At 40.0% G+C, this 26,844-nt stretch overlaps 1 protein-coding gene across 4 annotated transcripts in view; it reads right to left on the reverse strand.

Moving 5' to 3' along the window:
* Window positions 1-26,844, reverse strand: part of PRKAR2B (protein kinase cAMP-dependent type II regulatory subunit beta) — a 90,897-nt gene that overhangs the window by 40,438 nt on the left and 23,615 nt on the right. For all 4 annotated transcript variants that reach the window (XR_004627181.1, XR_004627180.1, XM_034666515.1 and 1 more), the window contains exon 2: window positions 24,582-24,617. Coding sequence is in view for 2 of the 4 variants with exons in the window: in XM_034666515.1 (XP_034522406.1) it covers window positions 24,582-24,617 (36 nt within the window). In the remaining 2 variants the exon portion in view is untranslated. The remainder of the gene's footprint in view (window positions 1-24,581; window positions 24,618-26,844) is intronic.

Below are 26,844 nucleotides of genomic sequence, written 5' to 3' on the forward strand. Positions count from 1 at the left end.
AAGATGGGAAATATACAAATAAGGTAAAATAGCAATCAAACATTTAAAATCTACAATTAGCAAAATTACTCATTTTTAAAATAAAATCCAGTTTTAGAGAGGGTGCCTGTTTTAGAATGAGCTCTGTCATATACCGCTGGTGAAACTCTAAACTGGGGGTAGGGTTGAAGATGGAAGAGGAAGAGTCAGTCTGAAAATGCTAAAAGCCTTGAAAATGCTCATGCCCAACACAGGGGAAGGCAAGGAAAAATAAAATAAGATAAAACCAGAGAGGGAGGTCTTAACTCTAGGAAACAAAGTGAGGGTTGCTGGAAGGGAGGTAGGTGGGGAGATGGGGTAACTGGGTGATGGGCATTAAGGAGGGCATGTGATGTAATGGGCACAGTGTTATATAAAACTGATGAATCACTAAATTCTACCCCTGTGACTAATACACTATATGTTAACTAAAAATAAATAAATAAATTTCAAAACCATATTTCAGTATTGAAAAAAAAAAAATCCTCATGCCCAGTTCAGCAAGTGCCCTGCAAGTAATCTGAAGAGATGATGGTTCAAAACAGAAGAAATCTGAATTCCAACAATAAACAATAGATTTATGATAGATATCCATATATACTATAGGTATACTACACAGCCATTTAAAAATTACATTTAGGGGCGCCTGGGTGGCACAGCGGTTAAGCGTCTGCCTTAGGCTCAGGGCGTGATCCCGGCGTTATGGGATCGAGCCCCACATCAGGCTCCTCCACTATGAGCCTGCTTCTTCCTCACCCTCTCCCCCTGCTTGTGTTCCCTCTCTCACTGGCTGTCTCTATCTCTGTCAAATAAATAAATAAATAAAATCTTTAAAAAAATAAAAATAAAAATAAAAATTACATTTAAAAAACAAAATAAAATAAAAATTATTTTTTACAGGAATACCTAATGACATAGAAAATGGTCACTAAATCTTATTAGTTTGTTTTTGTTTTTTAGAGCAAGTTTCAAGACAGGTGCACGGTTTGAGCCCATAAAAAGTGTGCATCAATCTGGCAAGGCAGACATCGAAGTTTGTTGTTTCTTGGTGGTATGGTTGTGATGATTCTTATGTCCCTATTTGTGCTTTCCTAGGTTCTCTTCATTTCAACACAGAAAACACTGTATTTATAATCAGAAATAAAGGATTTTTTTTAAAGAAATGATCATAAAACAACCATTCACATCTCAAACATAAAAAGGGCTTAAAAACCTAGGAAAATCTATCCTGCTAATAATCAGTCTGTCTTTTAAATGCATCTGATCCCCTGTCAAAATTACTTTTATAATTTAATACCTCCTAAAAACATAAGCTTCTACAACTGGCAGAATCAACGGACTAAAACTTATTCGAAAGTAGTTATGAAAATCTCATCGACACGACTGTTCTATCACTGAAAGCTTTCTTTCTAATAAATCTTTTCACATACAGTGAGAACCTGGCTTAATGTCTACCTCAGTCTTACAATGATATGACTTTCTCTAACCCCTGAATACTTAAAAAATCACCTCAGAAGTACAGCATGGGAGAGTGAAGAGTATGCAAATCCTCACCTCAAAAGCAATGATGAAACACGACAAAACTTCCACAAAAAAACCAGAATCATTTCAGGACTCTGGAGATCGATTAAAGGCATATAACATATGGAGAGGCATTTATTCATACAAAACTACTGAACCTCAAGTTACAAGAGTGGAAGCACACAGGAAAAACACAGGCGTGTTCTTCATTTACTTACACTACTACCACACTCCAAACACATCTGACACCAAAAATGTGGGTTTATTTCCACAATGACTAATTCTCCAACACCAGCTGGGTGTCCTACAATTCAATTCAGTTCTGACACCATCTACCATCAGATCGCACAAGGCAAAGGTTCAGTCCCACAAGACTGACCCCCACTGCAGACGCCAAGTCCAAGTAGTATGTGTAAAGTTTACCCACTTGTCTGACTTGCCTACAGATTGCAGGTTGCCATGACTCCCTCCTTAGATTTCATCACAGAACTCAGGAAAACATGTTTACCAGTTCATTACATGATAAAGAATATAATAAAGAATACAGTTTAACAGCCAAGTGAGGAGGTGCATAGGGCAAGGTCTGGAAGGTCCTGAGCACAGGAGCTTCTGTCCCCATTGAGGCAGAGTGTGCCACCCTTCCAGCATGCAGATGTGTTCACCAAACCCTGTTCTTTAGGGATTTTTATTCATCAAATAGTCATGATTGTTCATGACTCAATCTCCAGCCCCTCTCCTCTTCCCAGAGGATGGAGTCAAAAGTTTTAAGCTTCTGATCATGGCTTGGTCATTCTGGTAACAAGCCCCCATCTTCAAACCACCCATAAGCCCACCAAGAGTCACCTCACTAGAACAAAAGACACTCCTATCACCCAGGAAATTCCAAAGGATTTAGGAGTTCTGTGTCAGGACCCAGAATCAAAGACCAAATATTAGCACAAAAGATGTTCCCAGTGCTCTTAACACTTAGGAAATTACAAGGGGCGTTAGGAGCTCTGTGTCAGGAAGTGGGGACAGAGAGCTACATATCATTTCCATTCTTTCACAGGGGGTCCATAGCATTCTTGCTTGGAGCTGCTATCCCAGATCTCCCCCATCCCCAGCTCGGTCACCAGAGCAGCTCTACCAGCTCTGCTGCTACAGGAGGCTAACCCGATCGAGGGCAGAGCACAAAAGAACCAATGTCCGGGAGCAAGGTTGGTAATGGTGGTCTTGGTGGTAGACAAACAGGAAGACTAGTAGCTTGCCTAGCCTAGGTCGTGGTTCTGGTTGCGGCAAGCAACAGATCAACAGACTAACCAGAAATTGAACCCAAAAAATGAGATGGCAATTCATAAGCTCTTCAAATGTCCTGCCTGACTGGAAGGCTGTGTGGGCACGTAAGAGAAACTAGACAGGGGCCAGGCCATCCACATATTCCTGGCTGTTTTAAAGATGCAGCACATGTAGAGAAGACCAAAATGGTAGTTAGAAGTCAGGGCACCCTTTAAAACTAACTAAAATTTGAATATGCTTTCCAACTCAAACACAGATTCATCAGCTCAAGGCATTTGAGTATAACCTCTGACCAATCACTGACAGAGCACGAAGCCATGCACACACAGGGGCTAAACCTGGAAAGCCAGAGTTAATTTTTTTTAATTAAAAAAAAAAAAGCAGGGACATTAAAAGCCACATACTCAGTGGAGACAGAGTTCAAACATTTACCGTAGGAAAGTTACTGAGCAAAGAACAGCAACAAACCTGAGACAGAAGAAATCAAAATTCAGAATTGCTACAAAATAGGATCTAAAATGCCAGTTCTTAGCAAACTTTTAAGAGTGGGAAAGAATAGCAAAGAAATAAGAAAGTGTGATCCATATTCAGGAAAAAATCAGTATCTTTTGACTAATAGATACTGTCTCTGAGTGGACCCAGCTGTTGGGCTTAGCAGACAAAGACCCCAAAGCAGCTACTATTCAAAGAACTAAAAGAAACCAGGTTTAGGGGCGCCTGGGTGGCTCAGTCATTAAGTGTCTGCCTTTGGCTCAGGGTGTGATCCCAGGGTCCTGGGATGGAGCCCCGCATCAGGCTCCTGCTCCTCTGGGAGCCTGCTTCTTCCTCTCCCACTCCCCCTGCTTGTGTTCCCTCTCTTACTGGCTGTTCTCTGTCAAATAAATAAGTAAAATTTAAAAATTTTTTTTTAAATAAATAAAAGAAACCAGGTTAAAGAATTAAATTATGATGACAATGACTCAACAAATACCTTTACCTCAATAAAGAGGGATAAATTATGAAAAAGAACCAAATGGAATTCTGGAGTTGAACAGCCAACTAACTGAGACAGAAAATTCACTAGATTGGCTCACCAGGTTTGATCTGACAAGAGAAAAAATCAAGGAACTTGAAGGCAGCAACAGAAACTACTCAATCTGCGGAACAGACCAAAAAATGAATAAATAAAAATGAAGAGAGCCTCAGAGACCCATGAGATAACATCAAGCATGCTAACCTACAAAAAATGGCAGTTCCAAAAAATAAAAGAGTAAAGGTCAGAAAAAAAGAGGAAGAAATAATGGCCCCCCAACTCCCAAATTTTATGAAAAACATTAACAGTCCAAGAATCTCAATGGAACTTAGCCTAGAACAAACACACACACACACAAATCCACACCTAGATACATTTTAGTAAACTGTTTAAACATCAAAAACAAAGAAAATCTTCAAAACTACCAAAAAAATTATATACAAGGAAACAATAAAATAATTAATAGTTAATTTCTCACCAGAAACAATAAAGATCAGAAGGCACTGATGCCATATTCAAACCGGGGAAAGAAACTGTTTCACAAAGAATTCTATACCCATCAAAACTATCCTTTAAAAAGGAAGATGACATGAATTCATTCTCAGTTAAGCAAAGACTGAGAAAATGTGTTGCTAGCAGATGTGCCCTACAAGAAATACTAAAGGAAGTCCTTCGGGTTAAAAGGACATGACATCAGATGCTAACTCAAATTGGCAGGAAGAAATGAAGAGAATTGGAAAAGGCAAACATGAGTAAATATGCATGACTGTATAAACGTACTTTTGCTGGGGTTTTTTCTTATTTTTTACTTTAAAAGACAAGATTTCATAAAGTAATATTTAAACACCGCACTGCTGGGTTTATAACCTATACAACGCATATGTCGGTAACAGCACGATGGGCTGATGGTCTACCTCCCTCCCTCAGTTCCTCCTAGTTCATGCACCTTGGTAAGGCAATCTGATGATTACATGTGGCTATCCCCAGGAAGACACCACCTCTTCCCAGCTTGTTCCCGAGTGATGATCAAGGTGAAAGACGTGAGGAGGATAATATGGACCCGTCCTGAAACTTCAGGATCCCAACCTGACCACTCCTCAGCATGATATATCTCGGACCCAAAATGTATAATGCTTCCCACAACACACAGAATAAAGCCCAAACTCTTATCAAAACCCATAAATTGCTAACCTTATTAGAATATTCACTATTACTTATTTCACATGGTTTGCTCAACTAAAAATTCATTTCTTCCATTCCCACCTATCAAAAGCCTACTCTTCCCTCAAAACTCCACACAAATGCCACCTCTTCCCTGTCACTTTCCCTAAGCACACAAGTTAGGACTAAATACTCCCTTCTACGTAGGAAAACGGAATGCACCTTATTTGTGTCTTTTTTCAGCGGAATCACACATTATGTGGGGGCTAAATTCTAAATATAAGAGGGAAACATCTCCGACCGTCAATGTCATTGCTGAAAATCCCACAGGCAGCCATTGCTGAAGATGATCAGATGGTCCCACAGTAAGTCCACAACAGGGGGTTTTCCCTCCAGCATTAAAACTGACAGCTTTTTCTTCTGCTGAGCACTAGAAGTTATTGCTGGCTTACATTTAGAAGCTACACTGTATGAAAAATTGATACCTTTATACTCCAGAAATGCTCATACTCCAAGAGGCATGCAGGAACTGAGCAAGCCAGTGGGAGGGCAGATTCACGTCTCCCCCTCACCCGCTGAGGCCACGAACTCCCAGTGGAATGTCTAGCTGTTGCTTTGAGCTCATGCTCTCTGCAGAATGTGTAGAGTGAAATCAGAGTAGAATTCACCATGACCCTGACTCTCAGAAAAATGTTCACCATAAACCTGGAAGGCTGACCTATAGTCTGCACAGTTCTGATAAGGATCAAATACGTACGGGTTGCTACATTCTTTGTGGGTCTCAGGACTGCCTGTACAGCTCACCGATAGTTAACATCGAGCTGAATGGTAAGCACCAGAGAAGTCTTGCCAAAGTAGTTTTACGAGTAGAAATTGAAAGAAACATTTATGATCTAATACTCCCTGTATGCCCCCCCCTCTCTGATTTGAGCACCAAGCATATAAGCACCAGCTTCACACAGCAAAAGGGCAGCTTTTTCTGCCCATGGGAACCTGTCTCCGTGGTATAAAAAAAAGCACCTGTTTGCATGGAAAAGGTCTCAAGAATTCTTTCTTAAATGTCTGGCTCCCAACCCCACATCAATGGGTCCAAGTTCATGGCTACATGGTCAGCTCCTCCAGGGGGCTTGGACACAAAGCTAAGTTTTACCTCTAGCAATCTCAGAGTGTGCAGAGAACACTGTCTTGCAAATAGTGAATGTTAAATGCTTCTTAATTTAAGTGAAGAGACAGCATAACCAACCAGCTATGAAGCTAGTCTCTTCTTGTAGTTACCAGAGTGTAAACATTTCAAAAACAAACATTTATGTACATAAAAAAGCTGTGCCCTCACAAATTACAAAGCCTTGCAAGTCTTGGGGAAAAAACCCAATCTGATTTTAAAATGCAATAGTTTTGCATAATAAGAGGGAACCAGGTGGTCGGCTGTTCTACTGTTCTGAAGAAAAGAACATCAAAAAACAGTTTGTAAGAAGAAAATTACAGTGACCTTTAGCCTCCCACTTTATCTCTTTGAAAAATTGGTGGTATAAATGTAAAGTATGGTTTCTTCTTTGGGGCTTTTTTCCTTTAGTAGCTAGATGAACTGATATGCAAGATAATAGTTTCATTCTTTTAAAAAGAAGTGACATTTGTCTGGATTGTTATTTACTGTCATTCTAGGTGTAAAGTAGTATGCTCTCATACAACGGTAATGTTTCTTAACAGAAAAAAAGACATATCCAAATGGGTCACCTGCAGCCTTATAAGCAGGTGGTGAAACAAGTAACTTGAGCTTCCCTCACAGAGAGCTCAAGGCGTCGACTCTGACTTGTAAATGGGGGGAGTCTGCTGCAGATGTCCCCTGAGGCTGGAGAGGAAGCTCCGAGGGCCAATGGAGAAGCTGCCCTGGACACAAAGATAGAAGGCTTCCTCAGGGCAGCCAATCCAAGCTAATAATCTGCTAGCGGACATGATTCTGATAATCCAAAATGGGTCAGCTGAAATCTGTCCCTGGTGAGGTCAGGGTTTCTGAGCCCTCTGTCCTAGCGGACCCCAGAGGGGCAAATGAGACAGTTTCCAGATCAATCCGAGATGGGTGGGCTAATTAATCAGAACCCTTCCCTGGGATTTTGGGGGGCTTGAATCACAGAGAATACCAGGTCAGTCTCTGTCTGGTAAAGTGTGGAGCTGTGGTGTCCTATCCCCACCACATGGAGAAAGCAGCCTACAGCAAGAGACAGTCAGAGGACAGAGTTGGAGAGATTCTTCAGTGTTGGAAATCCAGGTTCCAGTTCCTCCCGAGGCCCGGCTACAGGCCTGCCCTCCCTGCAGCTTGATGATTTTTGGAGCACCCCACCCCCACTACTATTTCAATAAACTTCCCATTTTCACTTGATTGATTTCAATGTGTGTTTCAGTTACTGACAACCAAGGAAACATCAGAAATGAACCCTGGTTTAAAAAGATCGGGACAAGGAAAACAAGATAACAAAGGTGCAACCAACTGCCAAAAGTGAGAATAAAACCACAGGGCAGTCGTTGATAAGAAAGTGGTATTTACAAGATAACAAGTTCAAACTGAACGAAATTCTAACAAAAGTAGGTGACACCTCGGTCAGGGCCCATGTGTGGCTCTGACAGGAGTATCCATCCTCGCTGATCTGGGATATTAACCAGAGATGATAAATGATGAAGGTATTCTGCAAAACTGAAATCATTCTCTTCCATCAAATTTTGCTGTCACGGCAGAACAAAGCTGGCCCCGGGTCTTCAACTTCGTTTTGTGCTCCATGGATTTCAGAACCCCTGGTTGGTATTTTTTTAAAACCGTTTTAGCGTTTTTGTAAAAGTGACACACGCACCCTGCAAAAAACTCACTTCTGAACCATTAAACTTTTGTTTTGGGCGCCTGGGTGGCTCAGTTGGTTAAGCGTCTGCCTTCAGATCCCGGGGTCCTGGGATCGAGTCCTGCACTGGGCTCTCTGCTCAGCAGGGAGTCTGCTTTTCCCTCTGCCCTCTCCCCCTACTCACAATCTCTCTCTCTCTCAAATAAATAAATAAAATCTTAAAAAAAATTAAAAATAAATTTTTGTTTTACCCTATACAAAATGCCTCTAGCTTTAACAAAACTAACCAGAAAACCACTCGTATTTACTGACTCTTCATTTGTAAACTGTGCCTGGTGTTTATGATGATGGAAGCGCTAAACAGGGGCCCTGCCCTCTACCAGCTGGTTAGGGAGATTAATTCATCTGTTAAGGCAGGAATATAAATTATTATCTATGATTAGACAGAAGTACTGATTTACAGTGTGGAGAAAGAGCACATGATTCAGACAGATCAAAGCACATCCCAGCTCTGCCGTTTTTTCCCTGCCACTTATTAACTGTGTGACCCTTATACATTACTAAGCATTATTAAATGCAATTTTTGTCATCTTTAAAATGTGGCTATTAAGACCTCCCTCATAGAATTGCTGTGATTAAATAAATAAATGCCACCTGTATAGCAATTCCATGAGAAGTAAACCTTGAAAAGCAGATGGATATATTTGGTTTTAAGCTATCAAAAAACATCAGGATGAAGCACAATAAACATTCAAACTGGCCAATGAAGGAGAATAAATTCCAGGCCTCTGTGTACAAATCCCTGCCGAAAGCTCCCCTCCAACCCCTCCAACCCTGTTCTTCCTCGGTCTGTAACCCTATTTTCAACTAGCCCTCTCACAAACCTTCCCAGCCAAGGAAGGTATGGCTGCCTACTGTCTTCTTAACATTCTCTGATTTGAAATATGTCCTGTAATCCTCCCATCAACTGTTTGTGTAAGGCACCGCTGTTATCCCCATTTTATAGACAAGGAAACTGAGGCCCAGAGAAGTTAAACAACTGCTCCAAAGTCCCTAGCCCATCTGGACTGCAAAGTTTGAGCCCAGCAAGTTTCCTTCTGACTCTGCACTTCTCAGCACACGCTCTCTCAGGAGCTGACGCTCTGCTAGTGGGGTATCAACCTGATGGGGAATCTAGCAGGTGACTGGGTTCTTAAGTGAGTAGACACGTGACACCTGGTTACATAGGGGAGAATGCCTCTCCCAGGAGGTGACATGTCAGCCAAGACCTGGAAAGTACATCTAAGTCAGGATAAACACCTCTTGTTGGGATCAGCATGTGCTCCAACCAATGATTCCTAAATAGATCACTCCTAGCTCTGATCCCTAATTATTCACCTAAATCAGGAAAACACATTCAACAATGTTATCTGAAATATACTAGAATTCAGAGCTTGATTCTGTTACAAAATGTGTTTCGATCTGTACTAAAATAATAGTTGGTATGTTAATGACATTTTAAGAACAAGACTAATCATTAATGTTATGACCAAGCAGAGTTCATCCTAGGAATGTAAGAATAGCTCAATATTAGAAAATCTATTAACACAATATCATATCATTATGTTAAAAGACAAAAACCAAATGGTTATAGGAATGCTATGAAGGCATTTGGCAAATACCATTCTTAATTTTTAAAAGATCTCAGTAGTATTAGTAATGCTGCTAGCAAACATATATTCTTACTATACTTTAGGAAATGTGTTAAGCATTTTACGCTGATTAGCTCATTAATCACTTAACAATACCCTATGAGTTAAGTATACTTACCACCAATTTTACAGATAATGAACTTAAGTTCAAAGAAATGAAATCACCCTTTCAAGCTTAAACAACTAGTGAGAGGCAAAGACCAAATGTGAACACAAAGCCATCTGACCTCCGAGCTCAAACACTTATCACATCATAAAGGTAAAAAAACTGAACAGGCACTTCACTAAAAAAAAAAAAAAAAAAAAAAAAAAAAAAAAATACCAATGGTCAACAGTAATGAAAAAAATGCTAAGCCTCACTCATAAATTTTAAAAAATGCCAACTAAAGACATAATTGACCTATTAAATTGGTAAACATTTAAAAATTCTGTAATACTGAGTGTTTCACACTATGTTAAACATACGATGAGAGTATAAATTAGTATGCCATGTTAGGGGGCAATTCAACAATACCTGTACAAATTTCACATGCTCATACTGTTGACTAAGCAATACCACTTACAGATTTACTGGCATGATTATGCAAAACTACAGGTACCTGAAATTTTTAACACCCTTGTTACGTAAATTTTAATACATCCATATAATGGAATACCATTCAGTCATTAAAATAAGAATGAGACATTGCTAGACGCAAGGACATGAAAAGTAATCCAGGATATACCGTCAGGTGAAAAAGACAACGTGGAAAGTTGGATATCATTTAAATTCCAACTAAATATGCACGTGCATAAAAATATCCAGGAAAGTACTCAAGGAACTGTTAACTGTGGTGATCTCCACGGCTGGAATCAGGAACAGCGGGATAAACAAGTCCTTTGAGTTTTCATTTGTACTATTTGACTTTTACCATGAGCATGTACCCATTTTATCATTAAAAAAATCTTTAAATGAGGGGCACTGGGTGGCTCAGTCAGTTGAGCATCTGACTCTTGATTTCAGCTCAGGTCCTGATCTCAGGGTCCTGGGACTGAGCCCCTGCCATGGGCTCCACGCTCAGCAGGGAGTCTGCTTGAGGATTTCTCTCCCTCCCTCTGCCCCTCCCCCACCACTCGTGCATGTTGAGTGTGCACACATGCATGTTCTCTCTCTAAAAGAAATAAATCTTTTAAAAAAATCTTTAAATGATTTAAAAGGTATGTGTACACACTGATCGCAGCTATAAAAAACATAGATATTGGTTCACAGAGTCCGTTTTAGAAAAATTTTAGTAGTTGAACTTTATAGTGGGAAACATTAACTTTATCGTTAAAAAGGCAAAAAAAAAGATCCTGACTTCTTGTTGCTATAGTTACAGGAGAGCTGGAAATGATTTTCAGTTAAAATGGAGACAATGAGCAAAAACCAGCACCTTTTGCCCCAGCCCCTCTGTCCACGCCCACCCTCTCCCTTCCAAATCACCACATCTCACCAATCACAGTTCACACACTGCTTGGAGTGCTGGTCTCACTGGTTTCCAATGTACACAGATATACTAGGTCAGATATAACTAGATATATCTAGATCTTTTTACTGTTTATAGGATCCATAATCGCAAAGCAGAGTATTTAATAACACAATTCTGCACACCAATCACACATCACTCATTCATTCCTAACATCTTCCTTAGGGAAACCTGCATCATTCACCTTCTGTTAGATTTGCAGTCCTCTGAAAAGTATATAGATGGCAGTCATTACAGTATAAATTAAATGATTTTTCCCAATAGTAAAGGCTTTTTTCCCCCCCTCTCTCCAGGGAGAAACAAAGCAAAATAACAAACATGACTAAAATCACTTCTAGGAATGTAGTTAATTCCATATATAAACAAATAGTATTACGGCATACAATATTTCTGGGTACTTATCCATTATCTGGGTGGCAACTTAGTGTTTTCAGATTTCCCCTTGAAAAGGGAAGGGGAAAATACTTACATTTAGATCAAAATTAATCTGAATCAGGATGTCAAGGGGCAGAGGCAGAGCACAAGTCACACCAGAAACTGCTTATTGTACATTTTTGCACAAGGATCACTTTGAAAACAGTATATTTCCTGCAGTTGGTTTTAATAAATGGTAGGTAGTACCACATCACATGCCACCACCAGTTCAGGGTGAGAATTTTCTTTCTTTTTTTAAAAATGTATTTATTTTAGAGAGGGAGCGATTGCATGGGGGGAGGGCAGAGAGAGAGAGAGAGAATCCCAAGTAGACTCCCCGCTTCGTGTGGAGCCTGACCTGGGGGCTCAATCTCACAACCCTGCAATCCTGACCTGAGCCAAAACCCCGAGTCGGACACTCAAGTGACTGAACCACCCAGGCACCCCAGGGTGAGAATTTTCTAATAAACCATTTCTGAGAAAGAAAAGAAAGAAAAGAAAAGAAAGAAGGAAGGAAGGAAGGAAGGAAGGAAGGAAGGAAGGAAGGAAGGAAGAAAGAAAGAAAGAAAGAAAGAAAGAAAGAAAGAAAGAAAGAAGAAAGAAAGAAAACAATCTGAATCACTNGAAGAAAGAAAGAAAGAAAGAAAGAAAGAAAGAAAGAAAGAAAGAAAGAAGAAAGAAAGAAAACAATCTGAATCACTCAGGTTGATTGCTAAAAGCATTAGAATGCAAACTATTTTGTATTTTTTGGGCACAGAAAATCTGAATGATGAACTGACTAAAATATAGGAATACTTAGGTTGTTATTAAACAACAATAATAATTTATATGTTTCATCTGTAAGAGTATGTGTAGAAAAACAAAGCAAGCACTAGAAATTACTCCAAACAATTGCTTTTTCTCTACTTTGTTGGAATTTAGTGTATAAAACATTTAATGCAGTATCAAGATTCAGGATGAAAATCATACCAGGGAAACATAGCTAGAACTCCCATTTAGTAAAAGAGTTAAAAATTAGTTGATTCCAGGGGCACCTGGGTGACTCAGTCGGTTAAGCGTTGCCTTCAGCTCAGGTCATGATCCCAGAGTCCCGGGATTGAGCCCCGCATCAGGATTCTTGCTCAGCAGGAAGCTTGTTTCTCCCTCTGTCCCTCCCCTGCTTGTTCTCTCCCTCTCTCTCTCTTTCAAATAAATAAAATCTTAAACAACAACAACTAGTTGATTGCATTTTGTTTTTAAAGTAGGCTCCATGTCCAGCATGGAGCCCAACGCAGACCAGAATTTATGACCCCAAGATCAAGACCCAAGCAGAGAGACCAGAGTCAGACGCTTAAATGACTGAGCCACCCAGGTACCCCTAGTTGATTCCATTTTAAACAATAAATTAGTAACATTAAAAAATAGAAAGAACACGAGCCTGGGCCTATGAAACTCTGTGGCTCAGTTTCTACACCTGTAAAATGGAGACAATAAGAAAACATCCCTTCAAAAACAGTAGTAGTGATTCTCATAGATTATCCCAGAGAAAGCAAAGTTGAGCAACAGGGCCAGGCACACAGCTGACCCTGTGCACATTTTAACACCACCATCATCATTTACTTTCACAAATGAGACTCCTAAGGTTCATAACCAAAATAACTGATCCTTATTCACACTTTTGAGCTACTTCCCTTGTTAAAGAAATTTATTCTTTGACAAAAGTGAGGGAAAAAAGCTCTGGGAATTACAACTTCATGAAAAACATTTGGGACTGTGAAAAACAAGACAAAAGGCCCAAAATGGAGTCACTTATGCCAAGCCCCATGTCATCAAACCGAAACTTTATGACCGTTCCAGCTGTCCCAGAGATGGAATCTTACACCAGGCAACCAGGCACACCCAGTCAGCACCAGGGAGGCAAACCCCTGCCATCCCCCAAAGAAAGAAAGTGACCCTGTAGTAACCAACCCACTTTTGTACCTCACATAACCTCCTTGTTTCTACTCCCTTCTGCCTACAAGTCTCTATTTTTTGTACAGCTCCTCGGAGCTCCTTTCTATCTGCTAGACTGAATGCTGGCCGATTTGAATAGATTTATGTTCAAATAAACTCTTCAAATTTTTCATATGCCTCAGTTTAGCTTTAAATAGGTCTCATAGGCTGCCCTGAAAACAAATAAGGACCTCTGCCTCAGAATTTCTGTCCAGGGTGGGACACGCAGTGTGACTCCGTCCAGGGGCGGGACAGGCAGTGTGACTTCGTCCAGGGGCGGGACACGCAGTGTGACTCCGTCCAGGGGCGGGACACGCAGTGTGACTCCCCTACAGCTTGGACAACCATCTAAGAGACTTCGGTCCCACCAGCTATCTAGTTTAACATCAAGAATCCCTTCTAAAAAGATGATTTTACTAAAGAAAAATTATACTTTCATTTAACTTCAAATTTCATTGTCAATATGATATAACATAAATGTTTATTTTTTAATCTGTAAAAATATAATTCTGGATTATAAGCATTCTCATTATTCTAATTCCAAGAACAGGCTCTCAATCTAAGAAATATGCTTCAATAAACTGTCCCCCTCATGTAAATGCACTGAAAAAAGAAAAGCAACACTCTAACAGGGCCAAAATATCTGAAGGAAGTGAAAAGGCCAAATAAAAACATAATGTAAAAGTAGCAGTTTATTTTTATTTTTGATTTTTTTAAAGTTTATTTTTCTTAGTAATCTCTACACCCAATGTGAGGCTCGAACTCACCACGCTGAGATCAACAGTTGCATGCTCCTCCAGGTGAGCCAGCCAGGAGCCCCAAAAGTAGCAGTTTATTTTTAGAAAGCATCGGAGTACCTATGGTAAGTTTAAGTCTTCAGTTTCTACTGCAAATACCACCCAGCCACCTGTGGAAACTCAGCTCTGAAAATGACCTCACAGTAGAAATACCTTTTCTGAAATACCATGTGTCTGCTACCCTGTTACTTTATGTTATGCAATGAGCATATTAAACTCTCTACATCTGTTTTTAAATGGGAGATACAACTTAGAATTGTTTTAAAACACTTAAGGAGAGGGTGAGGTCTACCTTTCCTGATGGAGTTCAATAAAGATAATATTCATAATTCCTTGAAACAGGTCTAACAACACAATTATTAAAGGCTCCTTTTTTCTACCATTCTGAAAATAATATACCATTAATCTATATTTAAATTTTTTAGCAGCTTAATTATATTGCCTTAGTAAAACTACAAAATCAACGTTCTCCAATTTTAGTAACCCAAGGCTGAAGACAGTAAAAGAAAGAGAAGATCCAGATTTACTTTTTGGTTTTCACCTGTGTCATTAATTTTTTAAGTATCAGAAAACATGACCAAATGATTAGCTAGTGTAAAATACATTGTTGGCTCTCAGAGACTAAGAACCCAGTAACAAGAACACTTCCCGCAATCAGCTCCTAGAAGCAGCTGGTCCAATCTGATGGGGGGAGGGGAGCCTGCATTTATACACACACCTGATTAAAATTAAAGGTTAAATTTTATTTTATTTTTTTTAAAGATTTTATTTATTTATTCAACAGAGATAGAGACAGCCAGCGAGAGAGGGAACACAAGCAAGGGGAGTGGGAGAGGAAGAAGCAGGCTCATAGCAGAGGAGCCTGATGTGGGGCTCGATCCCACAACGCTGGGATCACGCCCTGAGCCGAAGGCAGACGCTTAACCGCTGTGCCACCCAGGTGCCCCTAAAGGTTAAATTTTAAAAGGCAGATCAATCTATTTTCAAAATAATAGTCTAAGAATACAGCTTATAATCTAAGGGAGATGAAAGTTGTTCTGATTTTTATCTAAAAAGCTAAAGGATGTTACATCTGAGAGAACTCTTTCTCATCTCCCATAAATGCTGATACAATGTTATGTCAATCCAAGTTTGGGATAAAAGAATTACCTGTAGGAGAGACACAGAATTGTGTACTCTGTCCAATTAAAATAAAGTGGGGTAAGTTATAGGAGAAAATAGCAGAGATACTAATATTATGGTATTTTTGCTAGTGTAAAATTTAACAAATTGAGCCTAAGGATATATAAAAGTTTATTTAGCACTCACTCTGTGCCAGGCATTGCGCTTAAAAAAAAAAAAAAAAGAGCTTTGCCTGCATTCACTTCATGAATTACAACAACCCAATTCTAGAGAAGACAGTTTGAGTTAAGTTGCCCGAAGTCACACAGCTCCTAAGTGGTGCAGTCCAAGGTCCTCAACAATGTCTGTCTGCCTCAGGCACAGCTCCGAGCCAAACCCATCATAGGGCCTCGTTGAGTATTTGATCAAGAAATGACAGAATGACCTCAAATCCAAGCTCTTCACTTCTACACCACACTGTCCACTGTACTCAAGGTAATATCAGATAGTTAAAGTGCTCTCAGAATTAGCTTTAGAGAAAGTTTAAGCAAGCATCCCTAGGGAATACATTATAACGTGGAGACCCTTGATCCAACCATGCCTGCTTTGCGCTGTCACCTCGGTTCATCCACAAGATGCAAGACTCCGGACAACCACCTTCTCCCCAAGTTCATGTCCACATTCCTTCAAGCTTCCCCCATTGGACTGCAGTATCTCAAGGTCAGGGAGCATCTGCTGCTGCCATTCCCAATGCAATGTACGGTGCCTGGCAACGGTAACTGCTCAACTGAACTTCTGACCTACGGGTTCCTCCCATCCCTTCCCACCTTCCTTCCCAACACTTCTCCCACACCCTCAAGTGTTTTTACAAAGCACTCCCAACATATCCCCATCTTAGCTGAAACTTGGTTCTTCTCCGGGAACATCACCTCTCTTAGAAGGCCCCACTCCTTGCACCCAGCAGGACCCAAAAGACAGTGAGGGATTCTCCTGGCTCCCCACACGGGCATCCACACCCCTACCTGGTACCCCCGTGCCAATGCAGGGGTGTCTCTGAGATTCACAGGTTCAGGTGCCTCTCCTGACAGGTGTCTGTCTCTGTGCTCTTCACATTCCAGTTCTGCCATCATCACAGACAACTTCAGGGTCCAAGCCCACCCTCAAGTCTTCTTAGCCTCAGCCTCACCCGTAACCACACACCTGCTGGTCCTTTCCTCAGGAATCTTAAACCCCACTGTGCACGTCTGGCCAAATCTCCCCATTCCGCTAGGACTCCCACTTCCTTACTTTGCGTCCGGCTTTTTCTTTCCCCTCAATTCATTAATTACAATGCTCACAGTTTAGGAGAGGGCACGAGATGTAGGAACAAACGGCCACGGTATTAAATGATCTGTAAACAGTACCAGCAGCCTGAGTACCTGCTCTACAGACAGGTGGCATCCAGAGGGAAAGAAAGGATGCTGAGGGCAGGGGACATGGTTGGGGGGGGCGAGCTGCAGGAAGGCCAGAGAAGCGAAGCCTCTGGAGTGCTCCCAACGTGAACGGGCAGGTGCCGGGCGGAGGCAACATGTATCTCCCACCACTGTCCAGGGGGCACAGTTCACACTACCATCCGTTCTAATAAAATGCCAAAGTAGTAAAATAAGGTTTTTGGTTTTGGTTTAATAATCGGTTATTTGGGGATGAATGTGTAATTTTCCTTTGGGAGATCATTCCGATCTCCTACAGAGCACACCAAAGTCATGGCCCCTTAAGGCACAGCAGTCCCCAGTGAGAGAAGCAGAGAGTGGGGGTGCTTAGGGGCTATGGCAGCAAGCTGGTACTGAAGCGGCCATATTATCCTATTGCATGAAAGTACTGGTCTGCAGTGGATTTCGGGGCAGGGAGGCTGAACCTTCACACAGAGAATTTGTGGAACAAAGACGTGAACTCTGATAATAATCAGAGAACAGCTGCGCCTTCTATCCTCTCACGTCCACTCTACAGGGCAGTGTCCAGTAACCAGGACACACAAGGGCCCCAGTGGGCTACAGGGGCTTCCCAAGCCCTCGGCCAAGTCCCTCCACCACTGCAGGTGTAAAGAGTCTGAGGACACCACCCTGGGAGCAGAAGGAGACAGCCTGCCCTGCGCCCCACCCTGCCCTGAACTACCGATCATGTTTTTACTACCGCCTTCCTTTCCCCCTTCCCTGGAGGGCTCAAAGAGAACTTTGAAGAAAATGCAATTAAGTTCAAGAGATAATTGAATTTCTCACTGGCCTTTCAAGAGCCTGTCAGCATTCCTGGGCCTAACAAAGAAGAACCAGAGACTCAAGACTGCCCATGGGCTGCACTGGGCTCTCTTTCCCACAGCGTGCTAAGGCGTGCAAGAACACGCCACACTTGACAAATGCCAGGAAATCAGTACTGCCCGGTATGAAGGAGGGGAGGGAAGAGGGCTGGACGAGACAGGAGCAGCACTTCTTCTGCTCACTCGGGTTTATTTGCAGAGAACCACAGCGGAGGATTAGTCTGGGCACAGAGAGGTAACAGGTGCATCAAGGGGCCTGGAACCGCTTCCAGCCCACCGGAGGAAGAAAACGCGGGCTGCACTCGGGCATCTCAGACAAGCTCTCCAGGTCCACTCTCCACCCTCTCTTCCTGCTCCCCTTGCCCAGTGTCAGCCCCTCTGGGCTCATCCTGCTGCCTCAGCTGAACCGTCTCTACCTCCTGATTTCGGCCTCCCCCTGGCTGTCATCTTTCTAACAAATTCCCCATGTCAAGCTCTGCAGCTACTTCTGACCCACCTCTCCATCCAGTCCAGGCTCCTGGCGACCCTGTCTATACAGGAGACAAACTGGACGACAGGCTCACACCGTGAAACCAAACTGGAGAGAACACTCCTTTGCCTTTTTCATGGATCATCTGCTGTCTGATCACTACAACAATCTTGTGAGATATGTATTATCCCCATTGTATACCTGGAGAAATTCAAGCCTTAGCAAGGTGACTAGGCTCCCTGGACCCTCCTACACTTTTAATAAGTGGACATGTGAGTAGCAGGGCTAGTATTCCAACCTAGGTCTCCTGAACCCAGAGCCTATTCTGCTTCCTCCGATAAGAAAGATGCTAAAGTTTTGAAGGAATAGTAAGTAAAGGGCAGAAGTAAATCCTGGCTTTAAGCCCCTGCTGTCCATGGCCATGGGCACCCATGCCACAGGTACTCGGGGCTGAGGCAAGGTGCAAGCAGCACCCGGAGAGCAAGGAGTTCATGATAAAAATAGCTATTAGTGATAAGGCACAAATACTTGCCTTGTTTTCCTGTCGAAACCCACATAATAAGCCCTAATGACCAGCACCCTTTCTGTGAGCCATGCCCTGCAAGAACTGTATGTTTTCTCCTTTTCCCTTTGTGGGTGTTACAGTATCCACCACACGGAGTCAGTCACAGCCAGCTTCCCTGCTAGACTGAACTTCCTAAAGGCCCTATCTTACCCTCTGTGCATCCCTTGCACTGTATCTGGCGCACAGTAGGGGTGCAGTAAATGTCTGCAGAATGAATTAGGAAGTTAATTAAAGGAATATTTTCCCCATATGCATTATCTAGCATTGGTAATTACCAAGCTTGAACAAGCTTTCAAAATGAAGTTCATTTCAAAAATAAAATATAAATGTAAATATATTCACTCCAGCAAATTAGTCTGACAATGTGAGAATGACCTCTTGAAAAAAAAAATAGGAGGGTTAAAAGCCCTCATCAAATCACTTTAAAGAAAAAAACAATGAACACCAAGGCTACAAAATATTTCCACGACAAAACAAAAGGAAGCATATGTTCCCTGAATCAAGGAAGCATATGTTCCCTGAATTGGAGTCAATAAAAGATCTGAACTTCTGTTATGTCACTACTATCTTGGGGACTAATCATTTTCTGTTTTTGGTGATTTTACTGAGTTTTTAATATATCATTTTACATAGTGGGTGTGTGAAATTTAAAGACTTAATTTCACCTCTGAATTACTCCAAATGCCAGTGTAGGGAAAATTATAAAAATTTTAGCTCTGTTAAAAATACACTATAAAATTCAATGCTCACATTATGGCTAAAAACTGAAGTGTGGCTAATTATCTACATGAGAAAAGAAAATTACCAAATTCATAATTTGGAGTTCCATTTTCACTTCTATTACAAGAAATAATTACGCATTAGAGCAAGTAACACTCAACAGCAGTCCGGGAAAGCAGTACTAAATAAAGCAATACTCAATGCACGCAAGGGCTTCGCCGACACCAATGGGGCACAGTGACCAGACGGTGGATGTGCCCATGCAAGCCAAGGATTCATAACTGGTGATACAGGGAACTGTAGCATTGGGAGGGAGAACCTTCAGAACTTCAAGAAAAGCAGACTTCAAAAATTTTCGGGAGTCAGTTTATGAAAGATCAGAAAAATGGAGCCATGAAAATTAAATGCAATATAAAATCCTTGAATCAGCTCAGATAAAGAGAGAGGAACAGCAGTTACACCGAAACAATGAAGGACACTGGACTCTATATAGATAACAGCACTGTATCAAGGTTAAATTCCTTGAGTGTAATATTATGCAGAAGAATGACCTTGTTCTTAGGAGACACACACGAAGTATTCAGAATTCCTGAAAGATTCAGTAAAAAGAATACAAAAACAAAGTGTGGGTATGAGTGTGTGTACGGAAGGAAGGAGAAGGGCCTACAAATGGGGCAAAAGAAGAACAAATGGGAAATCCAGAGAAAAGTGATGATTGAACAATTCTTTAAACTGTTCTATAAGCTTGACTTTTTTCAAAATAAAATCCTGGGGTTAAAACAAAATCAGAGAGCAGTCTGACCTCATACTGAAAGGCACTGTCTCAAGAGTAACGAGAAATTTCTTTTTCTTTCTTTTTTTTTTTTTTCCCCTCCAATTCAGAGACAAAACCACAGAGGAAAACCATTATAATCTTTCTAAAAACCATAATGTGCAAACAGTAAAAGGAGATGTCCCATATTAAAGGATGATATCAAAGAGTGTTACGACTCTCTAAGGCTTATTTATGACAGGCTAAGGCACAGCACTGAGGGTTTTATTGTTTTGTTTTGTTTTAAACTATGTTCAGAAGATGGTCGACCACTAACATTTCTGAGAGCCTAGCCATTGCGCTTTATAAAAACCATTTAGCTTAACCATTATAACAAGCGTGACTACAATTCTTATGATTCCAAATGAAAGAAAGTGAAAATAAGAAAGTAAGACTCAATGTGGTAAATAACTTATGTGCAAACTTGCACAGTAAACGGGTAGATTGAACTCAAGTCTGTGAAACCCCACACTCTAGAGTCTTTCCCATATAATACACTAGACGAACAAAGAACAACAGGGCTGTTGTCTGCATAAAGTTTTACTCTTCAACGATTTATCGAACAACTATGTCTACCATTACCCTTAATTTTTAATAATAATTATAAGAATAAATGGTATATTTCCATTATTCCACCAAGAAGAATAACCTTCCAAAATACTCCAAACTGTCAGTGTTAATTCTAATTCCATCAAAATTCTAAGAGATTATGTGTATTTTGTGTTAATTTTTTGTATGTTATTTATAACCACAATACTAGTTTATGTGATTAGAAAATAGATTATGTGTGACTTCTATGTATTTAATAAAGACATACTGATAAGAAGTGATTACTAAGAGTAGAAATGGGTTTAAAAAAGAACAAAAGTAGTATTTGTTTTATTCAAAAAAGGATTATGGGGCACTGTGTAAAAATAAGGCTGTGGGTAATCATATTGTATTATATAAATGTATGACATCAACACACTGTACACCTGAAACACACACAACGTGATACGTCAACTACAGTTCAATAAACAATAAAAACAAATAAATGATAAAATGAAGGTTATGGGGTGCTGTCAGAAAGATACCAAAGATATATGTCATCTGCATTTCAGAAGACACCTGACAGTTTCAATCATATTTTGTAGAACTTAACCAATCTAACTCCCACCTGTATTTGTTGCCATTAATCATCCCCTACTGTACGCTTTTCATTCCCACACCTAGTGGAAAATGAGCTTAGGAAGCCCTGAAACCTCTATAGACTCTTAAGATTCTGGGAAATTTGTTTGAAAATGCTAAGTGACACTTCCACTTATAGAAATAAAAATTGACAGGTTTGTGGGCAGGCACTGAAAACACATGAGAAGAGCTCAGCCGAAACAGTGTGGTAGAGGTGTAAAAACGACCCTAGATAATGTATTTGTTAAACACTTTCTTAATGTAAACGTCCCCTCATCCTCCTGAACTATAATAAGAGAAAAAGGCATAACAAGGAGAAATGTCTTGTTTGACTTACTCCAGTTGAAATATTTATTTTTGCAAGATGCAGTTGGAATAGCAAAAGCCAAAACCTCGAAGATTTAGAAAACTCGGGCAGAAGTTTAGAAATATATTGTAACATATTCTTTTCCAGTTTCATTCTATCAACAGTGACTAAATACCCAGCATTACACATAGCATATTATTGTATATTATACAGCATTTATTGTTGTAATTATTATTTAAAAAATAAATGAATAAGAAAAGAACTCTTGTATCACATAAACTTCTGGTTGATTTTATCTGGCTTATTTTTTCCCCCTAAGTTATAGGTCTTACATAAGTTTTACAGTTCATTTCTGAAAAGAAAAAATTATTTCTGAAATAAAACTCCTTCAGAAAAAGGCACATGTTGCATGGTGCACTGGGTGTTATACGCAACTAATGAAGCATCGAGCTTTACATCGGAAACCAGGGATGTACTGTATGGTGACTAACAATATAATAAAAAAAATTAAAAAAAAAAAGAAAAAGGAAAAAGATATGCTAAGAAATATTGTTAACTATCAAATATGAATTTCTACATTATAAATAGACATTTATTTATTAGTTTCAGGAAATGATACTTTAAAATAAATTGATATATATCTCTACTACTAAGTTAAATTACTTTTAACCACTAAGTTAACAAAGAAAACTACAGGATTTCCTCCTCAAGATGGTTTAAGACTGTTTCTATATTCTTCTTTGCCAGAAGTTTTAGATAAAATTTTACAAAAAATAAGAAAGCCAAGGGGCGCCTGGGTGGCTCAGTCATTAAGTGTCTGCCTTCGGCTCAGGGCGTGATCCCGGCGTTCTGGGATCAAGCCCCACATCAGACTCCTCGGCTGGGAGCCTGCTTCTTCCTCTCCCACTGCCCCTGCTTGTGTTCCCTCTCTCGCTGGTTGTCTGCCAAATAAATAAATAGACTCTTTAAAAAAAAAAAAGTCAAATAAATTATAAGACAGGTAGATGATTAAAAGGTCCCATTGCTTTTTTTCCTTCCTATACCAGTTCTTTTCATCTAAGGTAGTAAATATAAGATAGTAAAAATAAGTTTATTTCCCTTGCCCAAAAGACCAAAGATGCACATAAAATAACCAATGTCAAGATTCATTCTCATAATGAATTCCAGTGTGTGATATTCCTAGGGTAACAATTTTACTCCTTTCAAGGCTTATTGCTAGGTATAACTCAACTCCTGAACTTGATATCACCTTGTTTATTTTTCTTTAAATCAAATTGTTTCCTGTTGTTTTCACTGCCATTTTCTATGCCTGTCATTCTAGAAATAAACACAACATCTGACTTACTGTGGGTTTCTTCGCTGGCATTCCCTCTTCTCTACATTTCCAGCCAAGTCTTACTGAGATACACTGGACACACATTCAGTGGTGATGGAGATACTAAAATAACAATGTTGCGGAGCTAACCTACATGCTCGAGCCCCTGACCCATCGACTGGTGGTAAGTCTACAACAAACACTAATGCAACTTGCCCAGATATAAATGTCTGACGTCACACAGTTTGAGACAGAAAGGGAGATGATCTATTCTAAGACTCTTAACTATGTGTCTGTGGAAAGAATTTTAACCATGAAGACAAAATATCCCACTATGGATTCTCTCTTATTGCTCCTCTCTCACTCCCGCCACTGCTCACAAAACCCCTACAATGCAACACCGTCACGCTCGATGACTCTCCTTTGGGTATCATCTGATGCCTTGCTGACATAAACATGATTCCTCATGCCACAAAAGTCATTACAATCCACTCTTTGTTTGCAACATTTAAAATAAATATGTCTTCAGATTACAAAAAGCTCAGGAGGATAAAGGAGACACTATCCCAAGAGAGCACATTTTCTTAATCCCGGTCTTTTTCCTCTTATGCCTGGTCACTATATAATAAGTTGTACCAGTAACTGATGACAAGTTAAAAATAAAACTTAACCTTAAAACACCTTTAATAATACATCACAGATGGAAATGAGGTAATTTTATTAAATAAGTTACTCAACTGTATTACATAAACATCAGAAATGATCTGCTCGAAATGTTTATCTTGTGTTTTTCAACAAAAAAATTCCAGTGTATTTAAAAGAAAGAGTAATTTTCTCACATCAAACATAGTAACACTTCATTTGTCCTCTGTCTTCAGAGAAGAATGCATTCCACAAAAGTAAATCTTCCAAATAGTTTATCCACTTCAATCCCCAAACTCACTTTACTTAAACCATTTTGGACAGAAAATGCTCTCAACTGTGGCCGGTATTCTCCACCAATGCACACTCAAAAGTGTTTGTGAATCTAACACAAGCACCTGTTAGTAGCTAAGGTCTATCCCAGGGAATATGCATTAGGTTACAGTGGTATCTTTAAGAGAGCAAGAGCCTCAGGGCCATTAACAAAGGTAGAGCAATTCACGCCTCCTCCTCCAAAGGGCCCCACTGAGGACAAGTTCCTGTATCTCCATTTGCAGAGTTTTCCTGTCCCTTATCCTTTGTCCCTTATCCTTGGTCCCTGTTCTTTGTCCCTTTTCCTATCGCTCATCCACCCACCATTTCTAGGATGTCCTTCACTCATCTTCTAAATCACTGCTTCTGAACCGTAGCTGATACATCCAATAACCGTGCTGATAATAACTGATCAAAAGCAGGAATAGAGAATTGGGGTGAGAGGCTCCATTTAAAAAGGTACATCAGCCTCAGCGCACAGTGTGGGTTTAAGTTTAGCCTCACAGAGATTATTTCCAATCATGTCCTTGTTCATTATTATATCAGATGGTTGGTTTTCGGAGATAACCACCGACAAATAAATCATTACTCCACAGCAATTTTTCTCATCACACCTTCTTGTCCAATACCACTATCACTTATGAAATGTCACCATTAATAAGCAAAACCCATAATAGGGTCTGACTTACCCGAGGCACGCCTTGTGAATCGGTTTATTACTGGAGCTAAAAGAAAAAAGGCAGAATAATATGATTACACATCATTATACATATTACTAAGTTAAATAGAAGAAAAATATGAATGAATAAGCAATGCAAGAGGAAATATCACAAAAAAAAGATTAAAAGCTTAAATTCACTAGTAGCCAAGAAGTAGAAATTAAAATCAATATTTCGCCTGGTAAATTAGTCCCCCACAAAACATTTGAAATTAAAAAAAAAAATCCCAACTTCTGTATGGCTGAAATTACTTAACTGGGGATGGATACGTAAATCTATATAATGTCTTTGGAAACAATGTGGCAATCACATCGAGGGCCATACAAGGTTCTTGTGTCCTCTAACACAGTAACTCTACTTTTAGAGATTTATCCTACAGAAATACTACTAGAGAAGGAAAAATCAATGTCTTGTAAAAGGGGATTTCAAAATGCAGCAAGCAACCCTAGCTAACAGAGTTTCTTAACATGGGATCGGGAGGCCATGAAGGAAATGGAATTTATTCACATCCTCACTGGAAAAAGCACACACTTTTTTTAAAAAACCCTTCAGCTAGCTGCAGGCTCTCAGCTGGGACTTGACCTCCTTCTCCTCAAGATACCTGAATCAACCTCACTCTTCACTTCAAAAGGCCCCAAAGCAGATTAACAAGCTTCAACCCCTCATTTGCATATTAACCCAACCCATCCCAGCTAACTTCTTTTTTTTTTTATTTAATGATTTTTTTTATTATATTANCTATGAAGAAATTGAGTCAGTGATAAACAACCTTCCAAATAATAAAACTCCAGGCCCAGACGGTTTTCCTGGGGAATTCTACCAAACATTCAAAGAAGAAATAATACCTATTCTCCTAAAGCTATTTCAAAAAATAGAAACAGAAGGAAAGCTACCAAACTCATTCTATGAGGCTAATATTACCTTGATCCCCAAACCAGGCAAAGACCCCCTCAAAAAGGAGAATTACAGACCGATTTCTCTAATGAATATGGATGCCAAAATCCTCAACAAGATCCTTGCTAATAGAATCCAACAGTACATTAAAAGGATTATCCATCATGACCAAGTGGGATTCATACCTGGGATGCAAGCATGGTTCAACACTCGCAAATCAATCAATGTGATACATCATATCAACAAGAAAAGACTCAAGAACCATATGATCCTCTCAATTGATGCAGAAAAAGCATTTGACAAAATACAGCATCCTTTCCTGATTAAAACCCTTCAGAGTGTAGGAATAGAGGGTACATTTCTCAATCTCATAAAAGCCATCTATGAAAAGCCTACTGCAAGCATTATTCTCAATGGGGAAAAGCTGGAAGCCTTTCCCTTAAGATCAGGAACACGACAAGGATGCCCACTCTCGCCACTATTATTCAACATAGTACTAGAAGTCCTTGCAACAGCAATCAGAAGACAAAAAGGGATCAAAGGTATCCAAATCGGCAAAGAAGAAGTCAAACTGTCTCTCTTTGCAGATGACATGATACTCTATATGGAAAACCCAAAGGAATCCACTCCCAAACTATTAGAAGTTATAGAACAATTCAGTAAGGTGGCAGGATACAAAATCAATGCCCAGAAATCAGTTGCATTTCTATACACGAATAACGAGACTGAAGAAAGAGAAATTAGGGAATCCATCCCATTTACAATAACACCAAAAACCATACGTTACCTTGGAATTAACTTAACCAGAGACGTAAAGGACCTATATCCTAGAAACTATAGATCACTTTTGAAAGATATTGAGGAAGACATAAAAAGATGGAAAAATATTCCATGCTCATGGATTGGAAGAATTAACATAGTTAAAATGTCCATACTACCCAGAGCAATCTACACTTTCAATGCTATCCCGATCAAAATACCGAGGACATTTTTCAAAGAACTGGAACAAATAGTCCTTAAATTTGTATGGAACCAGAAAAGGCCCCGAATCTCCAAGGAACTGTTGAAAAGGAAAAACAAAGCTGGGGGCATCACAATGCCGGATTTCGAGCTGTACTACAAAGCTGTGATCACAAAGACAGCATGGTACTGGCACAAAAACAGACACATCGACCAATGGAACAGAATAGAGAACCCAGAAATGGACCCTCGGCTCTTTGGGCAACTAATCTTTGATAAAGCAGGAAAAAACATCCGGTGGAAAAAAGACAGTCTCTTCAATAAATGGTGCTGGGAAAATTGGACAGCTACATGCAAAAGAATGAAACTTGACCACTCT

Source organism: Ailuropoda melanoleuca, chromosome 1 (genome assembly GCF_002007445.2).
Source record: "Ailuropoda melanoleuca isolate Jingjing chromosome 1, ASM200744v2, whole genome shotgun sequence".
Classification (NCBI taxonomy): Eukaryota; Metazoa; Chordata; class Mammalia; order Carnivora; family Ursidae; genus Ailuropoda; species Ailuropoda melanoleuca.